The following is a 14,805-nucleotide window of genomic DNA, read 5'->3' as shown; positions in this document are numbered from 1 at the left end:
CGCACAGTTCCTGTTTTCAGCTTAAAGTAAAAATAACACATGAGTCAGTTTGAGTTAGCAGAGCTGCTCTTTGAGATATTACATAAGAAACAAAACCATCCACGAACTTTAGTTTAGCTGAGTTGTGGATGGACTCAGTACAGTTTTTTTGACCTTGTATATAAAGCACCTCTTTGTCTGTGGTTACGTGTGGGCAAACCCACACATAACCACAGAGTTCCTGCTCTCAGCCCAAAGTATTAGCTCAGATGCTAATCTGAGTACAGAACGATGGTGACAGTGAACATCTCCTGCTGTGTTGTTATAGGCTCTCACTGTCATGGTCTCCGCGCCCGGCCGGCCCCACAGGGCTACATGTGTTGTTTGGTTCTCTCTCTCTCTGCCTGGGCGGAGCTCACTGTGGGCTCCGCCCTTGGCCCACACACCTGTCAACAATCAGCGGTCATCACCTGGAGCACTATTTGAGGCTGGAACACAGATCCTCTCGTCGCTGGGTGGTTGTACTACAGACGTTAGTGTTTCTCCCAGCGCTGGTGAACCTGTGATTCGTGTGTGACTTCCCTCTCTTCTGCGACAGACTTTCCGTACCTGTGACCCCCCAGTCGTGTGAACGTGTGTGAGTTTGGGCAAGAAGACGTGAGCGAGTGTGAGAGAGCTTCCCCTCCACTGTATATATCGTGCACTGGTGCTGTGAATAAACTGTTTTTTGGAGACGCCTACGGCTCTGCGCTTGAGTTCCTACTACCAGACACTCACTGGGCTCACTGCATTTTGTCTTTTGTGTTTAAATGTGTTTGTAAGATTTAATCTATGAAGTAACTGAGGAGAAGCAGGACATTGTTCAGAGGGTAATGTTTAGTTTAATGTCTAAACACGATGTGTAAGATATGTCCTCTGACTGTGCCGACTGCAATCCAACATTAACTATGTAACATGGGGGAGGCTGCGAGCTGTCTCAGCCTCCTGCATCAGCTGGGAGCTCGAGCGAGCGTATCCAGCCGGCCACAAACTCCACGTCGCTCCCTGTGCTTGAGAAGCGTCCTGAGCACGCTGCGTGTCCTGCACAGCTGCAGCTAGCTCTGTCTCACCAGAGGTTTCCACACCGTCTGGTCCATTTGCGTCTCCGCCCGACCGGTCATCAGCGCCCTGTCCCACTCTGCTCCTGGGTCTCTGCTGCCATCAGCCAGTTTCTGATGCAGGTTTCTTTAAATCCTCTTTGTGTTTCAGAAGTCACACTTCCCCGAACGCCTTTAGCACCAACACTGTATTTGCACACGTTCATGCGCACAAAACAGGAAACACTATTAAAAGACAGTGAGAGGTGTTAAGGCCGTTCCTAAATAACTCCTGATAATCTTCTCATGAAGAAAAGATGAAGTCAGAGTTTAAATCTTTTCTGTCTGTATCAGGATGGCAGCAAACATCTGCTGCTGTCTTTTTGCCTTTTTCCTGAGCTGTAAAGTCACTGCAGGTAAGAACCGTTTACATTCATTCTGAACATGTTGACCTAAATGTTTAAACTTGTTCTTTACACCTTAATGATAAGTTTGCATATTGAAGCCTGTGTCAGTGGTGTGTGGTGCAGCTGATTTAATTTAAAAAACCTCAGTAAAGATTTAATCTTAATCCAGCTGCAGCCAAATGTTCACTTGTATTTTTATGATATTGTGTTTTGCAGGTTTGATGCATGAAGTGGCTGAAGAAGAGCGCTCCGTTGTTCTGAGGTGTCCTCTCTCCGAGGAGCGCAGAGTGACGTGGAGCAGAGAGGAGATCCTGACAGCCGATGGCGGACGTTTAATAAGACACGATGACATCACCAAGCAGTACACTGCATACGACGACCTGTCGCTCTACATTTACAGAGCTGCTGTCTCGCACTCGGGAACCTACTTCTGTGACGATAAAGCTGCTGTGGCGCTCACAGTGATCCCGTCAGGTGACAGCAAACTTATTCGATTTTTCAGTCTTCAGTTGGGTTTTTCCCAACATGATGTGGATATTTTCTCAGTGCTGAGGTCATAACAGTCTCTGAGTCAGATGTTGCTCACATCTGAGCAGTCAGTGTGGGTCAGAGGTTAGCTTAGCTTCCCCGCTGACATCACCTGCTGGGCCAAAACTGGCTGCACTGGTGCAACTACAAAAACTGATAAATGGTTAAGAAATGACACGATGTCTTCTCCACATACCGAGAATTATTGTTATAGTAGTAGTTTATAATTAGGAAAGCCTGCTTTTCAAAAGAAACCCTTATGACGTTGCATCGTTATGTAAATTTCCGGTACATCTAAATTTGCATAATGAACGTTGGCTCACTGGTGTGGCTCTGCTGGTGAGCAGGTAACATGTGCCGCATGGCCCCAGTGTAGCTGCGTGTCTGCCACAAAAAGCATCTGAAACAGCACAGACTAGAAACGCTTTGCCTCTCTGACCGTTACATCAGCCCAGGCTTATGACCCTGAACTCAGGTCTGAATATGTGAGGTCATGTGACCATGTTTCTCTGTCTCTCGAGAACATTTCATTTTGTTTAGAGAGGTGCACTGAAGATGGAAGACAGGAGTGGCAGAGAAGTGAGGGTGGTGCAACTCATGTATAAGAGCAGAGAGACGGGTGTGAAGGTGCAGGTGGGATTACATCAGGGATCGGCTTTTAGCTCCTTCCTGTTTGCAGTGATGGAAAGACTGACAGATGAGGTCAGGCCGGAGTCTCTGTGGACTCTGATGTTTGCAGACGACACTGTGATCTGCAGTGAGAGCCTGGAGAGGTGGAGGAGAGCCTGGAGAGGAGAATGAAAGTCAGAAGACAGACCGAATGCATGTGTGTGAACCTTAGACAGGTGCTGACCCCGTAATGTTCATGTTTACTGTGCACAGGAACAATGAGACTCGCTGTTGTGGGGGGGAGGAACGTCACCCTGAGATGCCCTCATGCTGGTCGAAGATCAGGAAGTCCATCGTGGAGCAGAAGTTTTGCTGGAAAACAACAGATAGTCTGCCCTCATGCTTCCACTGTGGGCCAGATGTTGATTATTCCAGATGTTCAGCTTGCTGACTCCGGACTGTACCACTGTGATGGAAAACCAGCTGCTTATCTAAAAGTGATCAAAGAGGAGAAATCTGACAGCGGTGAGAATAAGACAGTGAATATAAAATATCTCATGGTAGTGACCTTGGGGCGGGGTGTGGTTTGTGGCTCAGCTGCCTGGGAGGGGTGGAGCAATGGATTCAGGGTGTGGTGTCAGGGGAGGTTTACTCACACACGTGACCTAATTATCCAATCATGTTGCTGGGACCTGAGATACCTGTGTGTGACACAGAAGGAGGGCAGCTGGAAAATAAAAGACATTTAAAAAGTGCAACTCTGCTTGGCCAGATGGCCAAGCTGGCAGCCATGCAGCAGCCATGCAGCAGCCATGCGGCAGGAGCAGCCTCCAACCTGCGATGTGACCTGAAAAAATCTGAAATGAGAGGAGGGTCAAGTATGAAGGAACGTGTCACGGTCCTGGGTCGGTGACCCAGTGTTTTGTGTTTTTGAATTATTATATAGCTTTTGAGTTCATGATTTATCCCCGCTCGTCTCCCAGTTTCTCTCAGGAGAGCATCTGATCTGTCAGGGCTCTGTGTGCAGGCGGAGGGAGAGGAGGACCCTGAATACAACTCCAAACCTCAGCTTTATTGCTGGCACGGAAACAAAACATGAAGTGAACACTGAATACTGTCACAGGCATAATCTGATGGTACGACGCGACACAGGAGGGAGACACAGCTGGGAGGGGTTGGACTAACGAGACAGGGGGAGCAAAGCTGCACACACTAACATAAGACAGACTTTCACAATAAAACAGGAAACCACTAAACAAAGACGCAGACACGACACAGAGAGACAGACTACACACTGAACTAAACCTGCGATAAACATGAGAACACAAAAGCTAAGAACCTAAGAAGTCTTTCCGTTGGTCTGAGGCTGACCTGGTCCCCTAAAGAGCAAAATGACTTCCAACCCTGTGATGTGAACTGGGGTCCTCTGCTGGAGGTGATCTCGGATTGAGCTCTTGTGGCGCTTGAAGATAAAGCGACCAAAAGTTTAGCGGTTTCAGTAGCTGTGGGGAGTTTGTCCAAGGCTATAAAGTCAGTGGCTTTGGAGAATCTATCAATTACAGAGAGAATTACGGATTTACCTGCCGAGATGAGCAAACTGGTGACGAAGTCCAGACAAATGTGTGACCAAGTGCAGGAAGGTATGGCTAATGGCTGCAGTAGTCTGGTTTTGCTCCTGGTGCAGGTCTCGCAGGCGGAGACGTACTCCCGCGCACGTTTCCCACCAGAAGTGGCGCTTCGGTAAGGCGATGGTTCAACCTGCTCTGTGGTGACAGGAGAATTTAGATATGTGAGTCCGAACGTGGGAACAAAACGGCGATCTGGAGGTTGGAGGAGGTCAGGGTTAGGGGAGCGCATCTGTAACCGGAAGGTCGCCGGTTCGATCCCCGGGCTCTCTGTCCTGGTCGTTGTGTCCTTGGGCAAGACACTTCACCTACCGCCTACTGGTGTTGGCCAGAGGGGCCGATGGTGCGATATGGCAGCCTGGCTTCTGTCAGTCTGCCCCAGGGCAGCTGTGGCTACAACCGTAGCTGCCTCCACCAGTGTGTGAATGTGTGTGTGAATGAATAGTGGCATTGTAAAGCGCTTTGGGTGCCTTGAAAAGCGCTATATAAATCCAATGCATTATTATTATCATCCCGTAGAGCCTGCCGGATGCTCTCCTCGATTCTCCAAGCAATAAAGGCCATTCGACAGAAAGCTGGGAGCACTCTATCCCAAAAAGTTGATTCTGTTCATCTGGACGTTGTGTTGTCAGTGGGAGAAACATTTGATCATCATCCAGGTGACTTCTTCAGCCGAGGCTGAAGAAGTCACCTGGATGATGATAAAAATTTATAAACAGGACATTTGCATAATAACGGAAACTAGCACAACTGAATGAACCATGGGCTGTGAGGTCAGTGCCTGGATCATTAACATGTGGTTGTCCTTCTCTCCTGGATCAGCTGGAGCTTTCTTTAGGAGCCTTCCCAGCTTTGACAAAAGTCCAGCTGGGATAACCACATTTACTCAGGGCCTTCTTGATGTTCTTCTGCCTCCCTGGCTGCTGTGTCAGTAGGGATGGTGTTCGCTCTGTGTTGCGTCCTGATGACGCCCAGTTTGAGCTCCAGTGGATGATGAGAGTCAAACCTTAGATACTGATCCGTATGTGTAGGTTTACGGTACACGTCAGCTTGTAGATGTCCCCCATTACTGATGGAAATCTCACAGTCTAAGAAGGCTAACCTGCCCCTGTTCATATCCTCCCTGGTGAATCTGATGTGTCGGTCCACTGAGTTAATGTGATCCGTGAAATGTGGAACGTCCTGAGATTTGATTGTCACCCAGGTGTCATCCACATACCTGAACCAATGACTTGGTGGTGTTCCAGGATATGAGAGACAAAATGAGTAAAAAATTTTCATTTTTAAAGAATTTATTTGCAAATTATGGTGGAAAATAAGTATTTGGTCGCCTACAAACAAGCAAGATTTCTGGCTCTCACAGACCTGTAACTTCTTCTGTAAGAGGCTCCTCTGTCCTCCTCTTGTTACCTGTATTAATAGCACCTGTTTTTGCTCGTTATCAGGATAAAAGACACATGTCCACAACCTCAAACAGTCACACTCCAAACTCCACTATGTCCAAGACCAAAGAGCTGTCAAAGGACACCAGAAACAAAATTGTAGATCTGCAGCGGGCTGGGAAGACTGAATCTGCAATAGGCAAGCAGCTTGGTGTGAAGAAATCAACTGTGGGAGCAAGACCAGTGATAATCTCCGTCGACCTGGGGCTCCATGGAAGCTCTCACCCCGTGGGGTCGATCACATGAACGGTGAGCAAAGATCCCAGAACCACACGGGGGGCGCGAGCGAATGACCTGCAGAGAGCTGGGACCAAAGTAACAAAGGCTAACGAAGCCGCCAGGGACTCAAATCCTGCAGTGCCAGACGTGTCGCTCTGATTAAGCTGGTGCACGCCCAGGCCCGTCTGAAGTTTGCTAGAAAGCATTTGGATCCAGAAGAGGACTGAGAGAATGTCATATGTTCAGATGAAGCCAAAATAGATCTTTTTGCTAAAAAGTCTAATTGTTGTGTTTGGAGGAGAAAGAATGCTGAGTTGCATCCAAAGAACAGCATACCTGCTGTGAAGCATGGTGGGAACATCAGGCTGTGGGGCAACAGTGCAGAGGTGGGACCAAGTCATTGTTTTGCAAGTCTCAAGTCAAGTCTCAAGTCTTTATCCTCAAGTCAGAGTCGAGTCTCAAGTCACTGTAAAAGTCCGAGTAAAGTCACAAGTCTGAAACTTTGAATTTCAAGTCTTAAAAAAAAAAAAAGAAAAGCATGTTGCAGTTATGCTAAATGTAAATATTAGACCGTGTGATTTTTAAATCTGTTTTTCTCAACACATGACAAAATAGTGAACTTAGAAAATATACACAAATTGTGAAATTGCACCTCTTTAAAATGCAGCTCAATTAAACCTAGCTCCAAGAATAATTTTCACCGACAGTTCTGAGATAAGCTGCATGTTATTCTTGGATGCGCTTGTAGGACCGGCTTTAAAATCGCATGACAAAAATATCATACACATTAAAAAAACTGCATCACCAACGTAGCCTGGACAACATTTGCCAGTTAGATGAAGTCATGAAGCACCGCCTACCGTTCTTTATGCAACTCCAACTGCTGGAAGTTGCTCCATCTCTGTCTGTGATTCTCTGCTTGCATGTTTTGCATATTGCGTTTCGGTTTTTTGTTGACTACTTCATAGTTTATGTACCTGGAAAAAATAACATTTTTGAGCGTTTTTTTTCTTCTTAAAAAAGAAATCTGGTTAATTTGATTGGCTGTGCTACAGCTCACACACACATACGTACGGAGTGTGGTTGGAATAAACGAATGAATGAATTGAATTAATGATGCACACTTTCTATATAATGTGTGTGTTAAATTTTAGATTTGGGGTGAAATATCAAGTCTTTTCAAGTAAACCGGTTCAAGTCCCAGGTCATTGGTGTAAAAGTCCAAGTCAAGTCACAAGTCTTAGAACATTTTTTCAAGTCAAGTCTAAAGTCATAAAATTAATGTCTCATAGTTGACGCATACCTGTGATGGAAGAACTCTCTCATCTTTTGAAGTGGGAGAACTTGCACAATTGGTGGCTGACTAAATGCTTTTTTGCCCCACTGTAGCTGTGGCGTAGTGTGTTTGTTCACAGAAAAGTAATTTTCACTTTCCAGTACAGACACAGTTTTGTTGTTGTCGGTAGTCAACAACAAATCCTGAGGAAATATTAACAGGAAACATTAATATTCATTTCCTATAAAAAGACTCTGAGATGTGCAGAAGATGTGCGTGTAAACCACACAGTTCCTGTAAACCACACAGTTCCTGTTCTCAGCAGAAACAGAAGCCTGGGTCAGCTGTTGCAGTTATTTCAGTGCATCAGGATGTGGGTGAACATTTGCTGTCTTTGTGCTTTTATTCTGGGCTCTGATGTCTCTGCAGGTACAGGCTTCTAACACTCCGCCTTTCATGTGTAAACAGATAATTTGGTATTGTTAGATATTTTCATAGATTATGTTTCACAGATTTAATCTATAGAGAAGCTGAGGAGCAGCAGCCCATCACTCTGCCCTGTCCTCGCCCTCAGGGCAACGTGACCTGGAGCAGAGAGACAGAAGGGAGGAAAGTTATCATACTTACAGTTTTTAATGACGGTGTAATGAGACACGATGATCCAGGAGAACATTACCATGCATTCGTGGATAAGTCACTGCACATTCGTGAAGCTGCTGTCTCAGACTCTGGAACATACCTGTGCAATAACGAAACGGCCGCAGAGCTGAGGGTGATCCCGTCAGGTAACGTCAAACTTTCACTTCCCTTTTTCTGTTTTTGAATCTTAAACCCACACGTAATATTAGAATCGTTTTCTGTTGACATGTCCCAGAGAGGATGTGAATAACTGTCCTCTTCATGACGTGATGCACTTTAGAAAGCGCTGTTACAAAGGTAGATTTTCACTTCATTGCTCTCTACTGTAAGTCGTGTAGAGTTACATGTTGAGACTGAATCACCTCACATCTGTACAGTAAGCCAGTCAGCATAGACCCCAATGAGGACTGGACACAGAACAAACCGAGTTCGACTGTTCACGTAAACCAGCGTTTTGAGTATTTTGTATTTTCTAATGTTAGATTCAATTAACACAAAGTTCTGGTGTTATTATTTGGTTATGGTTAAGTCGAGTATTATTCTAGTTTGAAGGAAAGTTTGAAGCCTAATCTTGAAAGTAGAGATAGTGTCTGTCTCCTGAATCCAAACTGGAAGCTGGTTCCACAGAAGAGGGGCCTGAAAACTGAAGGCTCTGCCTCCCATTCTACTTTTAAATACTCTAGGAACAACAAGTAGGCCTGCAGAGCGAGAGCGAAGTGCTCTAATAGGGTGATATGGTACTACAAGGTCATTAAGATAAGATGGGGCCTGATTATTTAAGACCTTGTATGTGAGGAGCAGGATTTTGAATTCTGGATTTAACAGGAAGCCAAAACAGGAGAAATCTGCTCTCTCTTTCTAGTCCCTGTCAGGACTCTTGCTGCAGCATTTTGGATTAGCTGAAGGCTTTTCAGGGAGTTTTTAGGACATCCTGATAATAATGAATTACAGTCGTCCAGCCTGGAAGTAATAAATGCACGAACTAGTTTTTCAGCGTCACTCTGAGACAGGATATTTCTAACTTTAGAGATGTTGCACAAATGGAAGAAAGCAGTCTTACATATTTGTTTAATATGTGCGTTGAAGGACATGTCCTGGTCAAAAATGACTCCAAGGTTCCTCACAGCGTTACTGGAGGCCGAGGTAATGCCATCCAGAGTAAGAATCTGCTTAGATACCACTGTGGCGGAGGTGTGGTCCCGGGCTCGGCTGCAGGGGAGGAGTGGTGCAGTGAGATCAACGGGGCGGTGCTGGAGAGGAAACAGCTGGTGGCGTTCCCTTTTTTAGTGAGACGGAGTGGGAAGGAGGCTGGGAACAGCTGAGACCGGAGCTGTCCAGACTGTGGACTGTCACAACAAACAAAAACTAAAAATAAACGTGGCATCTCGCTATAAAGAACTGTGTGTGTGTGTGAAGTGCATTTCACAAGTTGTGCCGAAACCTTGTCTGGTGGGAATGTCAGACCCACATGCTGCCCAGCCTTTGCAGTTCCTGGCGCAAATGCCAGCAGAGATGGCGAAGATGAGCCAAGACCAGGCGGCGCTCCAGCGTGATCAAAGCTGAAGGAGCAGGCGGACCGGCAGACCCAGGTTCTGGAGCGGCTGATTGGAGCTAAACCACTTCCAAGGTGGCCCACTAAACCTGCGGCCACCTTGGAAGTGGCCGCAGGTTTAGTGGGCTCCACGTTTGCTTCCTCTGCTGTCGGGGGAGGCTCAGACGGCGGCAGACTCAGGGCCGCCGTCTGAGCTCCTCGAGGAGCAACTTCGAGGACATGAGCCGGGCGGTGTTGGACAGGATGGATCTTGCCCCTGAGGATATTCGCCGGGGAGGATCGGCCGTTTGCTTGGGCCCGGAAACTACACGACGCGGCGGTGTGGTGGCTGCAGCCGGGATCGTCAGAGGGGGAGACGCTGCTGGTGGAGAAGTCGGTGCTGGAGCAGTTCATGGAGGGGCAATGATTTTCCAGGCGGCTCATTATAACCCCATGGCAGGGCATATAGGATATGAAAAAACTCTGGAGTGAATAACGGCCTGATTTTATTGGCCGGACATCCGGATGTGAGCCGTTGGTGCGCGTCCTGCCAGCTTGTTAATCAGCCGTTCATACCAAAAGTGCCTTTGCACCCGCTCCCACTCATGGAGGTCCCGTTTGAGCGCATTGGCACAGACCTCATCGGGGTGTTTCACCAGAGTGCACGCGGCTATCGCTTTCTGTTAGTCCTGGTGGATTATGCAGCGCGATACCCGGAAGCAGTGGCGCTGCGCAACATCTCTGCAAAGAGTGTGGCGCAGGCACTGTTTCAGGTCCCGAGTCGGAATCCCGAAAGAGATCAGGGCACATCGTTCATGTCTCGCACACTGCGGGAACTGTACGAATTACTGGGCATTAACCAGCGTCCACCACCCTCATATGGACGGGCTGGTGTAGCGGTTGAACAAGACTTTAAAGTCCATGATTCGTAAGTTCATTAACGAGGATGAACGGAATTGGGATCGCTGGCTAGACCCTCTGTTATTTGCAGTGCTGGAGGTGCCCCAGGCCTCCACGGGATTTTCTCCCTTTGAACTGCTGTTCGGCAGGAAGCCGCGTGGGGTGCTCGACCTGATTAAAGAAAGCTGGGAGGACGGTCCGGGCCTCGCCAAGAATGAGATTCAGTACGTGCTGGACCTGAGAGCGAAACGCCACACTTTGGGGAGGTTGTCACGGGAGAATTTGCTCCAGGCTCAGCAGCGTCAGCAACGCCTGTATGACAGAGGGGCTAGACTCAGGCAATTTTCACCAGGAGACAGTGCTTGTATTACTCCCTTCTTCCAGCTCAAAGTTGCTTGCAAAGTGGCAAGGACACTTTGTGGTCACACGGCGAATTGGGGACATTGACTATGAGGTCAGACAGGGGAAGAGCGCCGCAGATTTATCACCTCAATCTCCTTAAAGCGTGAAGAGAGCCTGAAAACGCTTCTCTGGTAAGCCTGGTTAAGGAGAGAGAGGAGTTGGGGCCGGAGGGGCCAAATTCTATCATCCCCGCCTCCCTCCCTTGTGATGACCATCTCACACAGGCCCAGAAAGCGGATGTTGACGCCTTACAGCAGCATTTTGCAGACGTGTTCTCCCCCCTGCCCGGCCGAAGGTCTCTCATTGAGCATCATTTTGAAACACAGCCTGGCGTGACGGTGCGTTCACAGCCCTACAGGCTTCCTGAGCATAACCGGCAAATTGTTCAGAGGGAATTGGCTGAAATGCTGAAAATGGGAGTGATAGAAGAGTCGCACAGCGCCTGCTGTAGCCCCATAGTTCTTGTGGTGAAGAAGGATGGGTCTATACGGTTCTGTGTTGACTATCGCAAGGTGAATGAAGGGTCATGCTTTGATGCTTATCCCATGCCCCGGGTCGACGAGCTCCTGGACCGGTTGGGCACAGCCCGTTTTTTCACGACACTGGATTTAACCAAGGGTTACTGGCAGATTCCCTTGTCTGCCAATCCAAGGAAAAAACACCCTTCTCCAACCACAGCTACAGTATCTGGGGCACCACTTGGGGGCAGGCAGGTGCGTCCACAGGTGGAGAAGACGGCAGCTATCGCATCCTGTCCACGAAAGTAGGTTCGGCCAGACGGCTCCCTGGCCTCAGTCGGGCGGTGGGGGTGTATGTCCCTGGCTCAGCTGCAGGGGAGGAGTGGTGCAGTGAGCTCAACGGGGCGGTGCTGGAGAGGCAGGTGAGAACACAGCTGGTGGTTTTTGGTCTGATGACGGTTTCTTCCCTTTTTTGTGAGACGGGAGAGGAGCGGGAAGGAGGCTGGGAAGAGCTGAGACTGGACTGTCACACCAAACAAAAACTAGAAATAAACGTGGCATCTCGCTATAAAGAAGTGTGTGTGTGTGTGTGTGTGTGTGTGTGGTGCATTTCACAACCATATTTCTAAGCTTTTCAGGGACGAGTACAATAACCTCAGTTTGATCTGAATTAAGAAGCAGAAAGTTAGCGGCCATCCAGGTCTTTATGTCTTTAAGACATTCCTGCAGTTTAACTCATTGGTGTGTGTTAACTGGCTTCATGGACAGATAGAGCTGGGTGTCATCTGCATAGCAGTGTAAATGTATGCTATGTCTTCTAATGATGCTGCCTAAGGGAAGCATGTATAATGTAAACAGAATTGATCCTAGCACTGAACCCTGTGGAACTCCATAATTAACCTCAGTGTGTGTAGAGGACTCTCCATTTACATGAACAAACTGGAGTCTATTAGATAGATATGATACAAACCATTGTTGTAATGTCAAGTGTGGTTGTCATGTCTACGTCTCTCTATGTTTTCCTGTTTTATTTTGAAAGTCTTGTTTCCATGTTCAATGTGTTCAGTTTTGCTTCCCTGGTGGCGTCAGGTTCATTTGTGTCAGCTGTGTTTCTCCAGGTGTTTCCAGGGAATGACATCTCTAATTTAAAAACATGACTCCCATGAGGTGCAGATACATTTATGATGATGATGCGCTTTCTGCCTGAATATTTTCTGGTAGCGATGCGAAAAAGGGGAACAGGCAGTTTAGGAAAGGGTCCACTCATTAAACCCTCCTAACTTCTTTGGCGAGCAGGCTTTCAATGGCGTCTGGGTCTTCGAGAGCTGACTGGAGGTTTTTACAGGTACAAGAGACCTGATGGCTGGGTAACAATCCCTGGGTGGAAACCTTAAAAACATTTTACTAAAAAGTTCACCAAGTCTGGGTAAGGGTGATTTTTTTTTTAAGGCTTCTTTTAAAGCGCGAATATGTATAGGTGTCAAAACAGATAAAACTGGTCATTGTTTGGGGGGGTTGTGGGGGCATGCTGGGCAGGAATGGCCGCTTCCGCAAAAAGAGCAGGAGTGAAGATAGCAGCACTAAGACATGAGGCAACTGGAATCAGTTTCTGGAGTTGGAATTATTGCAAATGGTGCGGCCTCCTAGGTTCACGATGGGTCGCCCTTTCAGTCTGTACCTTGTGGCAAAGGCATGCTAGGAATGGATGCTGTGGGTTTGGAAATTTCTGGTTTAGAGGCTGGACCCAAGCAGGTAAGAGTGGATGTGTGGCTTATGGGCTGTCAGTTGCTTTGGGCTGGAATGCTACAAACGGAAGCAGGATGTGACGGAGCACTGCATATCTTGCAGGAGAGTGAAGATCGGACAGCGACAGTAGAGTTCCTGCCCCAGAATGTGTCCTGATCAAACTGTTGTAGGCAAGCAGCTGCTTGAGAAGTGAACTGGATGTGGTACTAGTAAAAGCTGGTGCTGCTGAAGTGTAGGGCGAGATCGAGTATTATGGTCAAGTAGGTATTGAGAACTTGTCTTTGGGAAGGGAAAGTAGTGCAGAAGATGTCTCTGTATAGTGAAAATGCAAAAGAAAACTCGAGTGGAGTGAGCTGTTTTGCCTGAGATGGGGCCGGACTGCGCATGATGGGTGGAGTGGGCTGGTTGAGTGGTGGAAGAATGAGCTGTGCTAGATCTATATATTTACTGACAATGCTTTGTTGGCGAACGTGAGCGGATACTGGGAAAGGTTTTGGAGCCAGTGGGTTGAGAGGACGAATTGCAGAGGCCAGCAAAAACTGACCAATATTAGTTGGAAAAGAAGAGTCCTGGGCTGATTACCAACACTCATGGGGTTCTGTTATGTTTTAAAAAAATCTTTTTTATGTAAAGTTACTATTCTAAAGTACATTTTCTGTCTTTTATATCTTTCAAATGTTAAACACAGACAGGAAAACAACGCGAACACCACCACCAAAAACAACGACCACTTCACTGACAACAAGAACTGCAGCAACAGCGGCAGCAGCACCTGAGGAAATCTTAGGTATGAAAGCAGTTATTCAAAGAACGACTTTTGCATTATTGTGACCAGTATTTAGACAAAATATTAATTTCTGAGTGTTACCCAGTGTGTTTGTTTCAGGACAAACGTACCAGAATAATCAAGTGTTCAGTTTTGTTCCCATACAGCTGAATAACTGAGTGATCAGTGACTGTAGCTGGTGGTGGATGAGGCTCTGATTCCAGATGTTTCTTTGTCCTCCAGCTGCTGATCACCTGTGGCACATGACTGTCCGCACACTGATTGGACTGCTCTACTTAATCATCATGATCAGCATCACTGCTGTTACCCGGAGGAAAGGTGGATGAGCTCAAAGAGCCTCTGTGCTCTCATCATCACTGTTTTCAGACTCATTGAAGTTTAACATGATTCAGCTTTAGTGCAGATGTTTGTGCAGCTGCACATTTGCAGGTTTACAAATAGAAGTCCAACTGCATAAAAGTCTCTGAGAAAATGATCCTTTTAGTCTTAAGAGTTTCAACATGATGTTCAGTTTGTAAATTATAGAGTGAAACAGACTTTAAGCAGTTGTATGATTTATAACCATCCATCATATCCATGTTTATTTTGTGTGTTTTGCAGCTCGACAGATACAGAAGCGAGACAGCAGCAGATTCTGATCTCTGATGCTCCATCACACAGAAGCAGGACACCTGTGTTAACTATATGCATCGTAGCTGCTCATGGAGACTAAAGACAGTGTGGCACAATAGCAAGCTACTGCTGCTGGGCTCCAGTTTGGTATAAGTGCCTTGCAGATTCAGTATGTACCGTTGTGTCCACAATTTTAAATCATTTGGAAAAAAATTGTTTTTTGTTTTTTTTTTCTTACAGATTTTATTTTGCTGTTTAGCTTCAGTGCGCTGTTGGCTCTGTTGTCATGGCAATAACACCAAATTATACCATGTAAAACTCTGAATAAAAATAACAAACACACCTGCTTAAAAGTAAATGTTGCTGTTGTTGCATCCCCAAGTTGGTCTACGAGTGAGGACAGTAACATCAAACTGGCTGGAAAAACAGGAGAAAACGGTGAAAACCAAAATAGAATGGGCACTCAAGGTTTCTGGCTAAATTAACAAGACCATCAATGAAGGCTAACAAACACCGACAAGCTAACAAAGACGATCAGATCCTAACTAACATACTAACAGCAGTTTCAC

General features: G+C 46.8%; 1 protein-coding gene across 1 annotated transcript; it reads left to right on the top strand.

Moving 5' to 3' along the window:
- Nucleotides 1–1,410: 1,410 nt before the first annotated feature.
- LOC146609096 (uncharacterized) lies at nucleotides 1,411–14,262 on the top strand. The gene is made up of 6 exons (XM_085346927.1): nucleotides 1,411–1,471; nucleotides 1,679–1,936; nucleotides 2,873–3,124; nucleotides 13,526–13,624; nucleotides 13,847–13,942; nucleotides 14,225–14,262. Exons 1-6 carry the CDS (start codon nucleotides 1,411–1,413, stop codon nucleotides 14,260–14,262), a joined length of 804 nt encoding a protein of 267 aa, XP_085203053.1.
- Nucleotides 14,263–14,805: the final 543 nt, after the last annotated feature.

The sequence above is a fragment of the Diplotaxodon limnothrissa genome, linkage group LG22, assembly GCF_057381915.1.
Source record: "Diplotaxodon limnothrissa isolate DT_005_m linkage group LG22, D_limnothrissa_male_GT1.1, whole genome shotgun sequence".
Lineage (NCBI taxonomy): Eukaryota > Metazoa > Chordata > Actinopteri > Cichliformes > Cichlidae > Diplotaxodon > Diplotaxodon limnothrissa.
Note: the sequence above shows the minus strand (reverse complement) of the source record. Positions and strands in the feature narration are given on the sequence as shown.